General features: G+C 42.9%; 1 protein-coding gene across 1 annotated transcript; it reads left to right on the top strand.

Annotated features, from left to right (window-relative positions):
* The first annotated feature begins 926 nt into the window (after window positions 1-926).
* PERM1 (PPARGC1 and ESRR induced regulator, muscle 1) lies at window positions 927-14919 on the top strand. Its single transcript, XM_066605584.1, has 4 exons — window positions 927-1018; window positions 9675-11357; window positions 11451-11567; window positions 14324-14919. The coding sequence occupies exons 2-4, from the start codon at window positions 9677-9679 to the stop codon at window positions 14425-14427; spliced, it is 1902 nt and encodes a 633-aa protein (XP_066461681.1). The 5' UTR covers window positions 927-1018; window positions 9675-9676; the 3' UTR covers window positions 14428-14919.
* The last annotated feature ends 879 nt before the right edge of the window (window positions 14920-15798 follow it).

Raw genomic sequence — 15798 nt, 5'->3', positions numbered from 1 at the left:
ATCTTTTTGCATCCACTTCTAGCTTTGGTTACATCCAAAACAGCATATGTGACTCCAGCTTAAAGGGGTTGTCCCGCGAAACAAAGTGGGTCTATACACTTCTGTATGGCCATAATAATGCACTTTGTAATATACATTGTGCATTAATTATGAGCCATACAGAAGTTATCAAAAGTTTTATACTTACCTGTTCCGTTGCTAGCGTCCTCGTCTCCACGGTGCCGACTAATTTTCGGCCTCTAATGGCCAAATTAGCCGCGCTTGCGCAGTCCGGGTCTTCTGCTGTCTTCAATGGGGCCACTCGTGCAGAATGCCGGCTCCGTGTAGCTCCGCCCCGTCACGTGCCGATTCCAGCCAATCAGGAGGCTGGAATCGGCAATGGACCGCACAGAAGCCCTGCGGTCCACAGAGAGAGAGGATCCCGGCGGCCATCTTCAGCAGGTGAGTATAAAGACGCCGGACCGCCGGGATTCGGGTAAGTACTACCCGGTTTGTTTTTTTAACCCCTGCATCGGGGTTGTCTCGCGCCGAACGGGGGGGGGGGGGGGGGTTAAAAAAAAAAAAACGTTTCGGCGCGGGACAACCCCTTTAATAGGGCATCACTTTATGAAGCAGATTAGTTTTTATCCACTTGTTTCGAACATGAACTGAATGTATCCCTTCCATTTGGAATAAAGTAACATCTGACATGTAATATCTGTTACACTGCGGGAGAATAAAAAGTTGTTGCAAAGTTTCTACTTTGTTTAGTAGTGGATCTTTAAACGTGTTGCCCTCCCCTTGTCCTCTCGGCCTCATAGCGTGTGAGCTGCTCGTGTGAGAACTGTCCATGGACACTATTTATAGATGTACATACGCAGAGTGTTTGGGTCCCGAGCTTCGCAGCACGAGCTAGGCCCTATTTTCAGCACCTGAATAGACTGTCATGACAGGTAACCCCTTGTGCCCAGCTGCACATAGTCTACTGGGCTACTAAAGACACTTGCAGAGGGGACTGCTTCCTTCGTTGGACTACAAGGTAAGAACCAGTAATGCTGTCTTCAGAGACGTCTTATGTAACATTAGAACTTGTTTTGGATTTACTCATTGACATTGGGCACGGTGGAACACGAGAAGTTTCAGTGTATCTTTATGGCAGGAGTATATAGTATTTGTTCCCACAATTCTAGCCGTAGAAGGGATAATTATTAGATGTTCTCCCATTCCTAAAAGGTGTAATCTCTCTTTGTATTCTTTGTGCCTGTGTTGTACATACAGTATGACCTTAGAGATGAAAGTATAGTCTTAAAGGAGAACTTAGTCTAAATAAATTTGCCACACAGACCTCTTATTGTTGGGGTCCATGAGCTTGATCCCCACTCTTCTCAATATCCACAAACATTTTGCAAAATAATTGCACTTTATGAGCCCTTTGGGCTTGATGGGGGTTTTAGCACATGAAGTCTGACTGATGTGAAATACCTATAGATGCAGGAAGATAAATTAAGGTGGAGTTCCCCTTTAAGTAAATACATGTAATTGGAATTGAAGTCAAACGAGGGTAACCTGGAATATATTTGATATTAGTGTCATATATCCATCTAAACTTTGGCGTCTATTAGCCGGACACAACAGTACAGATTAAGTGTTATCACTTGTTTAGGAATGTCAATGGAAGAAGCCGATAGTGACGTCCCAAGGTCATTCAGGCTTCTTCTACAGAGAGTGATTTTTCTTCCTTAGCTTCACAGACAACTAATATTGACTACGGACTGAGCTACGGGGCAATTTCTATTAGCGAGATCAATTACCCATGCTCAATTGTCAGCAATTGGAGTGTAATTGTTGTCTACGGCAAGGCCATTCATACTGCAGAACGTGATCACAGATCCGCCATATACTACAATAATGCTCCTAGTGGAAGAGTTCTGAGCACAGACGATTTTGATGGAGTGTAGTGTAGGGCTATAACTGCCTACAAAATAGTGCGGGACACTTAGGTTCCACTCATGGTAACCTACAGATGACTTTGTACAAGTCTAGACAAGACATGACGTAATGTATGTGAGATGACACGTGATAAGGCAGCATTGTTATGCTGGTGTTACAGTTCTACGTACTGTACTTGAAGGTTTACAATACTTGTATTACTACTAATACTGCACATAGCCATTGTAAATGTCATAACATACGTATAATGTGATATATATATATACACGATCACTGCATTAGGAACAGCTGGCATATGACATCTTATGATCAGTAACATAGTAACATGTGATGGCCACGTCACGATCTGCCCTCAGATGATGTGCTGACCTCTCCTCTGCACAGCAGAAGGCAACATTTGTCAGTCATGGGTAAACCTGGTAACTTGAGTGACTTTAATCGTGGGCAGAATGTTGATGCCCACAGATGTGGTGCCAGTATTTCTGAAACAGTCGCACTTGTTGGCTGTTCCCTAACTACAGTATCAAGAGTGTATCAAGATTGGTTGAAGCATGGACAGATATCTAACAGCAGATCACACAGCCGCATGCCACTTGTCATTGATCCTAGAGTAGAGTGTTGGGTGGCACATCTGGTATCTCACCAACAATGTGCCACATTGGACCAACTGACTCAAAATTACAACAGTGGAAATTTAGACAAATTTTCACCATGCCCATGCAGCATACCTTGCATTGACGAAAGTTCAGTAGCTGAAGACCAACAAGGCTGCCCCTGATGACCCAGTGTCATCAAAATCTCCTCACATGGGCCCAAGAAAGCCTCAATAGAACCTTGTATGCATGGCAGAAAGTTGTCTGAAGTGACATGTCCCATTTCCTGCTGAACTACATGGATGACCAAGTCCTCAACTAGCATCAACAGCCATATCCCATGAGTGTATCATTGTTGTTCATCAGGCTGGTCGTGGTGATGTCATGCTTTGGGGAGCATTTTCCTAGGACTGTTGGTCATCATACCACAATACTTCAATGGTGAACTCTATAGGGATTTGTTAGCTGAACATGTGCACCCATATCTTTAGAAAGTCTTCCCCTGACCACAGTGCCATCTTTCAACAGGGCAACACTCCATGTTTTCGAGCTCAAATCACAAGGGAGTTGTTGAAGGAACATGACAATGAATTCTGCACATTGTCTTGACCCCCAAACTCACTGGACTATAACCTCACTGAACATGTTTGGGATATGCAGGAAAGGACTGAGAGATGCGCTCCCGCTTTTCCACAAAATATGCACCAACTTACAGAGCTGCTGCAATGGGAATGGGGCGAGTTGAATATGAAGAGTGTTCGCTACCTTGGAGAATCTGAAACATCTGAAAGTCATGTTCACCCAAAAAGGTGGATCAACACATTATTGATTAGGTGTTCCTAATGCAGTAATCATTCAGTGTCCATAGAGAAAGAGACATTCATACATCTGGTTGCATCTGTATTCTGCAGAAGTCCCTCCTGAATCAGGGCTGTCTCTGCAGAAAGAATGTATTTTTTCCGCTATGAGTGAATGTGGTTTGATAAATCCCCATTCACTAACACTGTAGTGTAGGGGAACGTCACTGCAGATTCTTCAAACTAAAATTCCCTCACAGGTACACGATGTGTGAAACCACCATAAGGACATAATCACTTGGAATTTTCTGGATGAGCTTTCGATTTCTGCTGTGGATTTGCATTTAGAGCAGCCATGGATCAAGAAGTGACATGCAACTTTTTTTCCCCACATTGCAGATTTTGAATCCACGATTCCCAATGTAATGAATGGGACATGGCTATGACCTCGTCAAATCTGTGCCAGTGCTTCACACATAGCGTATTTTGGTTGGATCCACACCAAAAGCCACAGCATATTTTGAGCAAAAAAATTTTGATGCTGATTCAGGTGTAGATTTTCTGCTGAGGAAAATCCGCACTTATTCTGCTAGGTGTGAATGCACCCTACAACTAGGGTTGCCACCTTTTGTCACAAAAAAAATATTGGCCAAGGTAAAAGGGGTGGGGCTACAGGTGTGACTTATCCCGACTTATGTCTTTACCTCTGTTATTCTAGTGGCTGCAACTAGTAAATTGTGGACCCCCTCAGTGGCCCCAATAGTAATAGAGTTCACAGTTATGGGCCCTAATATTAATAGTGCCACAGTAGTGGCCCCAATAGTCATAGTTCCTCCAGTAGTAGACCCAATAGTAAGTGTCACGTAGCAGACAGGAGGAGAGAGGAGAAGGGATGATACCTATCGGATTTGGATATTGGTCCAATGTTCCAATACATGCAGAGTCCTTGAAGCGAATGGGACAGCCTTACGCTGAAGCATATCTCTGTATGATCTGACCATTTTGGGCCTGTGGGGTCCCACATTATCAAGGGTCCCTCAGTTCACACCTCATGTCTGGCCTCCTGCACCCACATGCAGAATAAGTCGCTGTTCACACCAACACACAAAGTTTTGCAAACCACAAAGAACAGGGCTGCACATGGAGCACATGTCTGGCCATCTGCACAGAAATACAGAACAAGTCGCTGTTCACACCAACACACAAGGTCATGCAAATCACACAGAACAGGAATCCTACCCAGAACTCACATGCATACAAATAGTAAACCATAGCTAGTCCAAGTGTCCTCACACCAAGGGGATAAAGAGTCAGCCACCGTGCTGACATACAGGGAATAGTGTCAGGCATCACCCATCTGACACACACATAAGACATCAGATGTCTGGAAGCTGCACCTGTCAAAGGGAAGGGAAGAGGGGGTCCGCATATGCTGCAAACAAGGACTACAGGTGTCCAGACTGTCCACAGGGAAAGTGAGAGATACACAACAGACTAGACATACACAACACAGCTCAGAGTGAGAATAACACAGAGTGCATCAACAGAGTAAAATGAGTAAATTTACCAGCATCTTCTACCAAGAGATGCTGGTCTTTATGTGCAGCAGACCAGAGGGGATTGGCTAGAAAAACACCACACCCAGCCAGCTCGATTAACCCTCACCTGTGAAGTTGTACTCATGGAAACTTGTAGAACCACAGGTACCAGACACATAACCTAACACTTTGTCTCTTTAGCTCCTGTCCGGCCACCATAATCAGAGCTGTGACTCCTGACCTCTCCTCCTGACATCTGCAATGCATACAGAATGTGCAGGAACACAAATGTTGGGAGAAGAGGTCAGGGTTCACAGCTTTGAATACAGCGGCCAGGCGGGAGGGCAGAGAGTGAGTAGCATACTAGACGCTGTGGGGTTGCTGCTCCACCAGAGATGCCCTCAGCTGACAATTACTTTTTACTGGCCATTAATATAAATAAATACTGGTACTGTTCTTTGGACTTAAAGGGATTCTGTCACCAGATTCATGAAGTTTGACTCGGAGCTAAGCTAAGGCGGTCTGTGCCAGCTTCTTCCCACTCACATCCTGCAGAGTGACAGCTCACTCTGCATTCTGTGGGCAGGGAAAGGCCAGTGTGGCTCACCTCCATGACTCGGAGTTCAATCCTCAAGTCAAACGTAATGAACCTGGAGACGGCATCCCTTTTATTACTGTCCAGGCTGGTGAATAACAAGGCCGGGTGGCAACCATAATGTATGGATATCACACTAGATCACTGGGCCATGCTTACCACATTTACATCAAGGGAGAACACATAGTCAAATGGAACCTTACAGAGCCTAGAGTGGGCCAACTTAATGTCTGATAAATAGCACTACACGGTGCCCAGAAAAATAGTACATACAGTATAACACCTAGACAATTCAAATATTACAATCTTGCCATGTCACTCCTATAGTGTCCTTATACACAGTGCTATGGACAATCAGATGAATGGTGCCTCAGAGTATCCAGATAAATGGCATCATACAGCTCTTTAGTAAATAGTGTCATGCAGCATGCCAATACATAGTTTCATATATTGTCCAAACAAATAGTATACACAGCATACAGATATATAGTGCTATATGGCATCCACATGAATAGTGTCATAGAGTGCCAAGAAAAACAGGACCATGCAGCACCCTAGTAAAAGTAAAACATATAAACCGCGCTCAGAAAAGCAGTAGATCCAGTGATCAGATAGTGTCCCGCACTCCTTTACACCTACCTGGGTTTGTTCATTACTGACATTGGTTTGGTGAAGAATAATAGCAGGGAATTGTATTTCCCCAGATTGCCCCTTTTTTATGTATAAAAGGAGGGTTTTGTTACTGTATGCAGAAGCCTTTAAAAAGTATTCAGTCTCTTGGATATTTTAATGTTTTAATCTTTTTGACACTGATCAACAGAAAAAGATTTTGGCAAAGGGAGGGGAAATATAACAGAAATGATTTTTCATCTCTTCTTTTAGATCTATTCTTAGTTTTCGAAAAAAAAAAAAACGTGCAAAAATTAAATTAATGAAATGCCTTCAAATTAATCTACATTCATAACAAGTATTAATTGTAGGCAGCAATGTAGAACAGCTGCATTAAAAAATGTATCTGGAAAACATTTTTTTTTACCCATGATTTATAGAAGTACAAGAGTCTAGAGATGAGCGAGCATACTCACTAAGGCAAACTACTCGAGCGAGTAGTGCCTTATTCGAGTATCTCCCCGCTCGTCTCTAAAAATTCGGCTGCCGGCGCGGGTGACAGGTGAGTTGCGGCGGTGAGCAGGGGGAGCGGGAGGGAGAGAGAGATCTCCCCTCCGTTCCTCCCCGCTCTCCCCCGCTGCCTCCCGCCGGCACCCGAATCATTAGAGACGAGCGGGCAGGTACTCGAATAAGGCACTACTCGCTCGAGTAGTTTGCCTTAGTGAGTATGCTCGCTCATCTCTACAAGAGTCCTTTACAGAAAATATCTTTATTCTAAGGTGATAAAGTAGCAAAAATAATGGACACCTAATAGAACAACTGAACTGAACCCAACATTTTCCAACAGAATAATCTCATTAAAATCAATGTAGCAACGTACTGAATTGTCTGATTACTTGCACTAATTTGCATATAAAGTCACGAGAAAAACTAAGTACACCCTCCTTCAGTTCTATGGTTTTACATATTAGGATATAATTTCAAACATGTAGTCCTTAAAGCGGTTAAAATTAGGTAAATGCAATTTCAGATAAACAACAACACACGACAAACTACACTGTGTTGCTTTTTAACAAAATAGGCCAAAATGCAGTGTGTGAAAAATGAAGTACACCCTTAGGCTAGTTTCACACGGGCGTTTTATCACAGCGATTTTGCCATGCCATCGAAAATCATGACCATCTGAAGCATTGGATTTGAATGCTTTGTTCAGATGATGCATAAAATCAGCTGGACGGAAAAGATAAATGCATACAGTGCGCATTGGTGTCCTATCTTTTGCCAGAATACACCGCTCATTCCCAAAGACTCCTATGGGAGCCTATGAGAGCCGTCAGGAAAGGGAAGGCTGGGGAGTGAAGAGGAGTCAATTTAGCATGACTAGCAGTCGGCAAGGGGTGGAGAGGGGGAGGGAGTGTAGCAGAGCTGAACTCTCTCCCCCCGGCCAATGGTATTCCAGGCTGCAGCTGCCTCTCGCTCATGCTTTTTTCAGCCACGCTGAGGGTGGCCGAAAATTGCAGCGCCCTTGTGAAAGAGCACTTACTGATTTCATATGAATTAAGAGTGGAAGCAGCATCCAGGTGCTGCTAATCAAATATGCTTGATTAATTGATTGTCAGCAAGTGTAATTATGTCTATAAAAGTAGAAATTTTGGCAGTTTGTTGGTCTAGAGCATTCAGGCATGTGTTAACATAATGCTAAGGTGGAAAGGCATCACCAATAATCTTAGAGAAGCAATTGTTGCTGCCCTTCAATCTTGGAAAGGTTATAAGGCCATTCCCAAACAATTTGGACTCCATCATTCTACAGTGTAAAAGATTATTCACTAGTGGAAAACATTCAAGACTAGTGCCAATCTTTCTAGAAAAGGGACATCCCAACAAATGTATCTCAAGGTCAGACCGTGCAATGCTTAGAGAAATTGCAAAAAGAAAAAAAAGAGCTACACCTCAGACTCTAACGGCATCAGTTAGTGTGTTAAATGTTCAAGTCCATGACGGTACAATTAGAAAAAGACTAAACAAGTATGGCTTGTTTGGGAGGCTTGCCAGGAGAAAGCTTCGGCTTTCTAAAAATAAAAAAAAACAGGGTAGCTCGGCTAAATTTTTTAAAGTTGTATCTGAATAAACTCCAAGACATCTGAAACAATGTACTTTGGAGAGACAAGACCAAAGTGGTGATATCTGGCCATAATGCGCAACGCCACATCTTAGCTGAAATGTATGACTTTTTCTTTGATGACGTTACAGACATAGTATTCCATGAGACAAAATCAAAGATGGCAAGTAAAGAAGAAACTATGTACACCCCAGAGATGTATGAATATTTCTTTATTGAGGATGCAGAGGAAAATAGAGGCAAAGGAGACAACTCAAGTCAAGCATCAAGTACAGATTTGGTTTTGGCTTCTAGCTCCTCAGTGGTTGCTACTTGGCCTGAAGCCTGTGAGTTTTCTTAGCCAATGGGCAAACACCATAAATCAGTACAAACGTCTCATCCAAACTATCAAGCACGGTGGTGGAGGAGTGATGAGCCCATCTGAGTCATGAAGTGGTGGAGTCTAATGTGAGGCCATCTGGGTCATGCAGCAGGACAATGATCCAGGAAACATCAGTAAATCTACATCAGAATGGCTGAAAAAGAAAAGAATCAAGATGTTGCAATGGACCAGTCAGTGTCCAGACCACAACCCAACTGAAATGCTGTGATTAGACCTTAAGGGTGCTGTGCACAAACAAATGCCCACCGACCTCAATGAAATTAAACCAAGTTGTAAGGAAGAGTGAGCCAGAAAATAATTACTTCAAGGTATTTCTGCTAAAGATGGTTCTACAAGCTATTGGTTCATAAGGTAAAGTTCCCTGGTGCAAGCACTGAGTCGTGACCGACTCCTAGGGTGACAGAACATCGTAAAGTTTTCTTGGCAGACTGTTTTCGTGGTGTGGTTTGCCATTCCCTTCCCCAATTATCTTTACCCCCCCCCCCCCCCACCTCGGAAGGATGGAAGGCTGAACCTTGAGCCAGCTACCTGAATCCAGTGATTGAACCTTCAGGTCATGAGCGAGAGCATAGGACAGCATTATGCTGCATAAACACTCTGCACCACATGAGGCTTCATGGGTTCATTGGGTGTACTAAATTTTTCACACTGCTTCGGCATTTTGGCCATAAAAACAATAAGGGCATGGTGTAATTTGTCATGTGTTCTTGTTCATCTAAGGTTGTATTTACCTAATTTTCAAACCTTCTAAGGACCTAATTTTTTTTGTTATATTATGATGTTTAAAACCATAGAATTCAAAGAAGGTGTACTTAGTTTTCTAATGGCTGTATGTTATTTTATGTGTGCTCCAATAATTCTATGCACTGGAGCATTTTCTTGTCTATGAGAAGTTTATAGTTCTTATTAGCTCATCCTGAGCCACCTGTTTATAATGCCTGTACTACAGTGAAGACTGACACACAAGCAGATTAATTGGACAGCAACCCACTATATTAACATCCTACCATTAAAATGGCTTATAGTATCAAGTTAATTGAATTTCATTTAGCTTCTATCCAATACCTTTAGTCCTTTGCTTACACTTATATTGTGTATTTTCCCATTTACAGCTATGGATAACTTTGAATACAGTATTCAAATCAATGACCGTGACTGGGAGGAATTTTACTCTACGGCTGAGGAATGCGGCTTAACACAAGTTTCCCTGGCTACAGAGGAGGAACTCTGCTTGAGTGACACTGAACGAGAAGATACCACCAACTGCACACTATCCAACAAGCCTAAGTTCATTCGCATCAGCTTATGCCCACCATCACAAGAGGAATATCCTGCTCTACAGATCTCTCAGACGGTTATACCTCAGACTGTGCATACAAGAAACAGGTGGTTTGGCCCAGACCAAGATGTGCTGTCAGGGAGTGAAGATGAAGAGGAGTTGGGATCCGTCACAAGATTTCTTTGCCAAAAGGAGTATATGTTGCAAAATAAGGACTCAGAGCAGACCATAGACATTCCACTTCCAAAGCCAGTATACCATGATATAACCAAACCATCCAATGAAAATTCAAGGAGTAATTCAGTAGGGAAGAGTTCAGCTGAATACAGGAAACCCCTAAACCTTGATGGAAATGTTCAATATAAAGTAGACCCCTTTCAGGATAAAAGCATGATGGAGAGTAGTAGTAATACACAGGTGGAATTAAGGCACCCTGATGTTGGCCGCATGGTATTCGTACAGCCCGATGGTTATTCCAGACTTATCGCCAACTTAAATTATTCAAAAAATTCTCCATATTGTGTACATGATGTTGGGATTTCCTCCTCAGTAAATAGCCATGTACAAGATGAGAACATTCCGAATACAAGTAGAAGTGAAGAAGAGACAATGAGGCATTCAAGACATGAGGCTGTTTTGACAGAAAGCCTTAGAAAAGACAATAACTTCAATGCAGAAGATGGGATGTTTGATGGTCCTGCAAGTCTTGAGGAACCTTCGACATCCATGCATAATGGACTTGTCTACTACACCATGGAAAATGATGTCCTGGGCAATAGTTGTGAGGTTGTAACAGAAGCCTGTGTATATTCCTCAGCCATGGAGCAAAATGTCCCAAGGTCAGCTGTCGAAGAGTTGCAATCATGCATCTCCCAATCCGATAGCCTAAACATTGAAGGAAAGGCTACACCAAGCCTACATAGTCTTGTAGATCATACAACCTCCACACAAAGCCTAGTACCTGTTAATGCTATCACAAGAGCTTGGAGAAATCAGGTACCACTAAGTCAACCATCCTCGGCCTGCTATAGGAAGACAGTCTTGACTTTAGCTGAAATGTATGACTTTTTCCTTGATGATGTTACAGACATAGTATTCCTTGATACAAAATCGAACATGGCAAGTAAAGAAGGAACCGTGTGCACCCCAGAGATGTATGAATATTTCTTTCTTGAGGATGCAGAGGAAAATAGAGCCAAAAGCAGAGGAAGCGACACAAGTCAAGCATCAAGTACAGATTTGGTTTTGGCTTCAAGCTCCTCAGTGGTTGCTACGTGGCCTGAGGCCTGTGAGTTTTTCTTTGCTGATGGACCTCAAGATTCAAACAGGGAGGGCATTTTTTTCAGTATACCGTCTTCCCAAATACAAAGTGTTGCAAATGTTATTCAGTCCTTTGTTCCAAAAGGGCTAAAAGGATTGTCAGTGAGGAGAGCACGTTACAGGAGAGGTCCACATGGACGTCTCATTCCTCAAGAACGTCAGAAAACATCCAAAGCAGCAAATATGTCAAAGTCAGGTAACAATTTGACCCTCAGAGTAAAATATCATCAATATCATAACAAATCCATTAGAGAATATGATAACACTTTGCTTTAATGTTTATTTGCAGGCGCTATCGCTCCATATTTATCCCCTGGCAGGAGTGATGTATGCTTGGTATTCCTTGCCTTTGCATCTTGGGCGGTGAAATCTTCAGACTTGCAGTCTTCAGATGGATGGAAAACAGGTGTGTCCAACATTCTTGCCGCCTAGTTTGGAAAAATTTGTGTATACTGCTGCAGTACATTTTTAATATTTCATTAGAAAAGTGCTTTCCTGCAAACCATCAGTATTGATATATCCCGCAGTAGTGGCAACATGCCATATATATGGCCTACAGTCACTTATACAGTTTGTCCAAATAGTCCAAGAATGGTCCTTTACAGGTCTTAAAGCTGAGATATTATGTCTACTCAGTCATACATCAATCTTCTGATTTGGCTGCCATTTTTAAGTAACATTAGTATTATCATTACTTATGAGGGACTACATTTTATGCAACACTAACTGTTACAAGAACATGATAAAAAAGTGATACCTTTTATACAAAATTGGACACCTGAACAAGAATCAAAAGTAGTATTTAGTTAGTACTTATTTTGTGCCCACCCGCAGAGGAGTTGGTGACCGTGTCAGCGGTGGCAATGAATCTGCTGTTTCCTTCCCGACTGCGTCAGCAACCAACAATAATTAAAATGGGGAAAAAAATCAAAGTTCATGACGCCGGCATAAACACAGATTAGAATCTGCTCTAGGCGAAATAATAAGCAAAAATGGTTAAGTTTAAATAAAATGGGGGTGATAATCCTTTTCCCTGGAGAGTGGTGTGGTACCTGAGTGCAGATGGTGACATGGTGAGAAGGGACTCCAGAAGTCAGGATAACCATGAAACAATGAATGCTTTATTTTCAGAGGAGAATCTTCAGTAGCCAACACATGATATAATAAGCTTTGTTCTATTTCCTGCGATGGAAAAATCCATGCAAGCACAGTAGTTACATCTGCACGCTCAGAGAAATTAGTTCGGAAGCCACATTTGCACATTAAGGCCTCATACACATGGGCACGCACGGATTCTGTGTGGGAAATCCTGCACGGACCCCTCCCGTGCCTGCTGCCGGCGACCCCGCCTACCTGTCAGAAATCTTTTCTTCTGGACGTGGATGTGCCGTCAGCACATATGCAGTACAGATTTCTCTGTGCCATCGCCTAGGCAATGATGCAGATCCGCGACACTTCCGCAATGCTGATTGCAGTAGTGCTGCCGCAGGGATGGCTTCTATTGGCTTCAATGGAAGCCGTCCCTGCGTATCCGCTTTAAAATAGAGCATGCTGCGATTTTATTTCGGCACGGAGAGGCCGCAAATAAAATCCGCTGGTGTGCGTGGAGAGGGGAATCTACGCACACATCAATGGGCACATTGAGCAGCAGATCTCCCGTGCCTGCTGACAAGTGCGGAATGCGCTGCTCACTTTGCCCCGTGTGTCTGAGGCCTTAGGCTTTTTCACAATTTTTCCAGCACAGGAAACTCTTCTGTACCCCAGGCTTTTACTTCTGTTTCTCTCTTTTTGTTTGCTCTGCATTTGTTCTTCTATTTCTTCTTCTTTCTATTAATTCCTTTCTTCACTATATTTCTTTACGCATACAAATTCTCTTTTCTTCTCTTGCTACTGTTAGACAAACTGTTTCTTTCCTCCTAGATTACTTCATAAACTGATTTTTCTTTCTTGTCTGTATAAACTATCTCTCATGCTTTCTCTCTGTCTTTTCAATGCAAACTTTTCTTTGGTACTCACACATCTGCTTTCTCACCGCACTGCAACTTTTGTTAGCTCTGGTCTTTGCTTCATTAGCTTGTTCTTTCTGCTTTTTCTCCCTAAATTCGCTTAACCAATTAGTGAGGAGAGTTTATTCTCCAATCACAGAACAACTATCTCTCTATGACCTGACTAGCCAATAGGGTACAGTGTGAGTTACCAGACATAATAGGCATAAAGAATAAACATTTAATATTTTTAAAGTAGTACACACACATTTTAGTAAAACAACTGTATTGCCTTCTGTAGTGGGACACTACACTTAGTAGGTCTCCTTTGGCCCTAATGACATTGGATACTCTCTGTGGCATACTTTCTACTAACGTTTGATGCACTTCGGCTGGTATTTCCCTCCATTCATTCTGAAAACCTATGGCAAATTCTTTAAAAAAAATGGATGGTGTTCATATTTCCTACCCAGATGTTCCAGTTTGTCCCAAAAATGTTCAGCAGGGTTCAGGTTGGGACCTACGTAAAACAGTGTTGGATTTGTGACGAGGCTCGTTGTCTTGTTGGAAGTATTGCTGACCATTCCCAGAGTATTGACACATTGTTGTCACATTATCATCCAGAATGTCAAGATACACCTCTGTGTTCATGGTTCTTGCCACGACAACCAATGGACCCAGACCATGCCATTTAAAACATCCCCAAACCATAATCTGCCGTACATAACTGATGGCACAACACACTCAGGCACAATACGCTCTCCAGGTATCCTCTGCACCCAGGTACCTCCATGTGATCTGAAGATGGATTCGTGTGATTTGTCACTCCATAGAACATTCTTGCTCAACTGTTCAACGCTTATTTCCCCTATTGTAGACAGCCTGTTGCATCTTATGGTCTGCAGGAAAACGTTTAATAGAAATTGAGGAAGGGGGGAATTAAAAAAAAATAAACATATTGCAAATAGATCATTTAATGTTTGAAATAAATTATTGCCTACTAACACTATATCCTTTTAAAGGGTCAGTATTCTGAGCAGAGTAATTTCTTAATATACCTTTGGGGTTTACATCCCATAGCTTCTAGAAAAGTATGTTTCAGTGCAGAAAGTTATGGAAGTAACTTGTAAACTCATCTTCTGTTTCCAAAAAACTTCCTGTCATTTTGTATTTCCAGCTTTATTGGCGAACATTGGTGCTGTCTCTGCCATTCAATATCTGCGGAGGCGAAGCAGAGGAACCTGGCAAAACTCTCCACCCCAACCTGGAGATGAAACGTAGACTTGCTGATCATCTTACTGCGAAGTCTAAGGAGTCTAAGGAGATTTGAATGGAAAGGTCTCTAGATAGCATGATGTTGATCTGCCTGTAACTCGTCTACTCATTCCCTGCAAGTGAAGCCAATTTGAAACTCGCTGCTTCGGTACTGAATGTTTCCAAGAAGAGTATAATTAAATTCACAACACCTGAGACAAGATGAACAGGAGTTTGTTAGTGGTGGACATATTAAGAAGCTCATCAAACGGTGCCAAGTATGTTTGCTAGAAACCATATGTTGAACCACTGATAAACAGGCCGGGTTACCTTCTTCAGCTTGCTACTATCAGCATCTTTGGCATTTTATAGACTAATCTGAGGGTTCTCAGATGCAATGACTTATACAGTGAGGTTACAGTTGATCAGTGGAAGCACAAGTAGAGATTTGTGTTGTGATTCTTCTGCCTACAGTGTTGCTGCGATACATAATAAATTGTGTCTAGTTTACTCCCCTCAGTACCTGACCGGGCGCTACATTATTGTATCTACACATATCCTATAACTCTCTGCTCTCCCGGGCTGTCCATCCTATAATTCTCTCCTCTCCCGAGCTATCCATCCTATATCTCTCTGCTCTCCCGGAATATCCATCCTATAACACTCTGCTCTCCCGGGCTGTCCATCCTATATCTCTCTGCTCTCCCGGGCTGTCCATCCGATATCTCTCTGCTCTCCCGGGCTGTCCATCCGATATCTCTCTGCTCTCCCGGGCTGTCCATCCGATATCTCTCTGCTCTCCCGGGCTGTCCATCCCATATCTCTTCTGCTCTCCCGGGCTATCCATCCCATATCTCTTCTGCTCTCCCAGGCTATCCATCCCATATCTCTTCTGCTCTCCCAGGCTATCCATCCCATATCTCTTCTGCTCTCCCAGGCTATCCATCCCATATCTCTTCTGCTCTCCCAGGCTATCCATCCCATATCTCTTCTGCTCTCCCAGGCTATCCATCCCATATCTCTTCTGCTCTCCCAGGCTATCCATCCCATATCTCTTCTGCTCTCCCAGGCTATCCATCCCATATCTCTTCTGCTCTCCCGGGCTGTTCAGGTGTTTTTTACCTAGAGTCATAAATCAACTGCGTAGATAAGTAGCAAGTAGTGGTGAAGAAACAAATGTAGCAGATGTATTATAAAGCAGAACATTCCAAGGAAAACTCCAGGATTTTTCATATGAAGGGAGGTAAGACAGAATAGATATCTGTTTATTGATTCCCATGAAGGATGAAGAGTATCTCCCCGCTCGTCTCTAAAGATTCGGGGGCCAGAGAGGGAGAGAGATCCCCCCCTCCGTTCCTCCCCGCTCTCCCCCGAATCTTTAGAGACGAGCGGGGAGAT

Source organism: Eleutherodactylus coqui, chromosome 6 (assembly GCF_035609145.1).
Source record: "Eleutherodactylus coqui strain aEleCoq1 chromosome 6, aEleCoq1.hap1, whole genome shotgun sequence".
NCBI lineage: Eukaryota > Metazoa > Chordata > Amphibia > Anura > Eleutherodactylidae > Eleutherodactylus > Eleutherodactylus coqui.
This window is presented reverse-complemented; position numbering and strand designations above follow the sequence as displayed.

Bases quoted from the DNA above. Each gene is read 5' to 3' on its own strand.
- PERM1 (XM_066605584.1), top strand. From the start codon at position 9,677: ATGGATAACTTTGAATACAGTATTCAAATCAATGACCGTGACTGGGAG. The intron at 11,358-11,450 runs GTAACAATTTGA...GTTTATTTGCAG, and splicing joins AGCAAATATGTCAAAGTCAG to GCGCTATCGCTCCATATTTA. The intron at 11,568-14,323 runs GTGTGTCCAACA...TTGTATTTCCAG, and splicing joins TTCAGATGGATGGAAAACAG to CTTTATTGGCGAACATTGGT.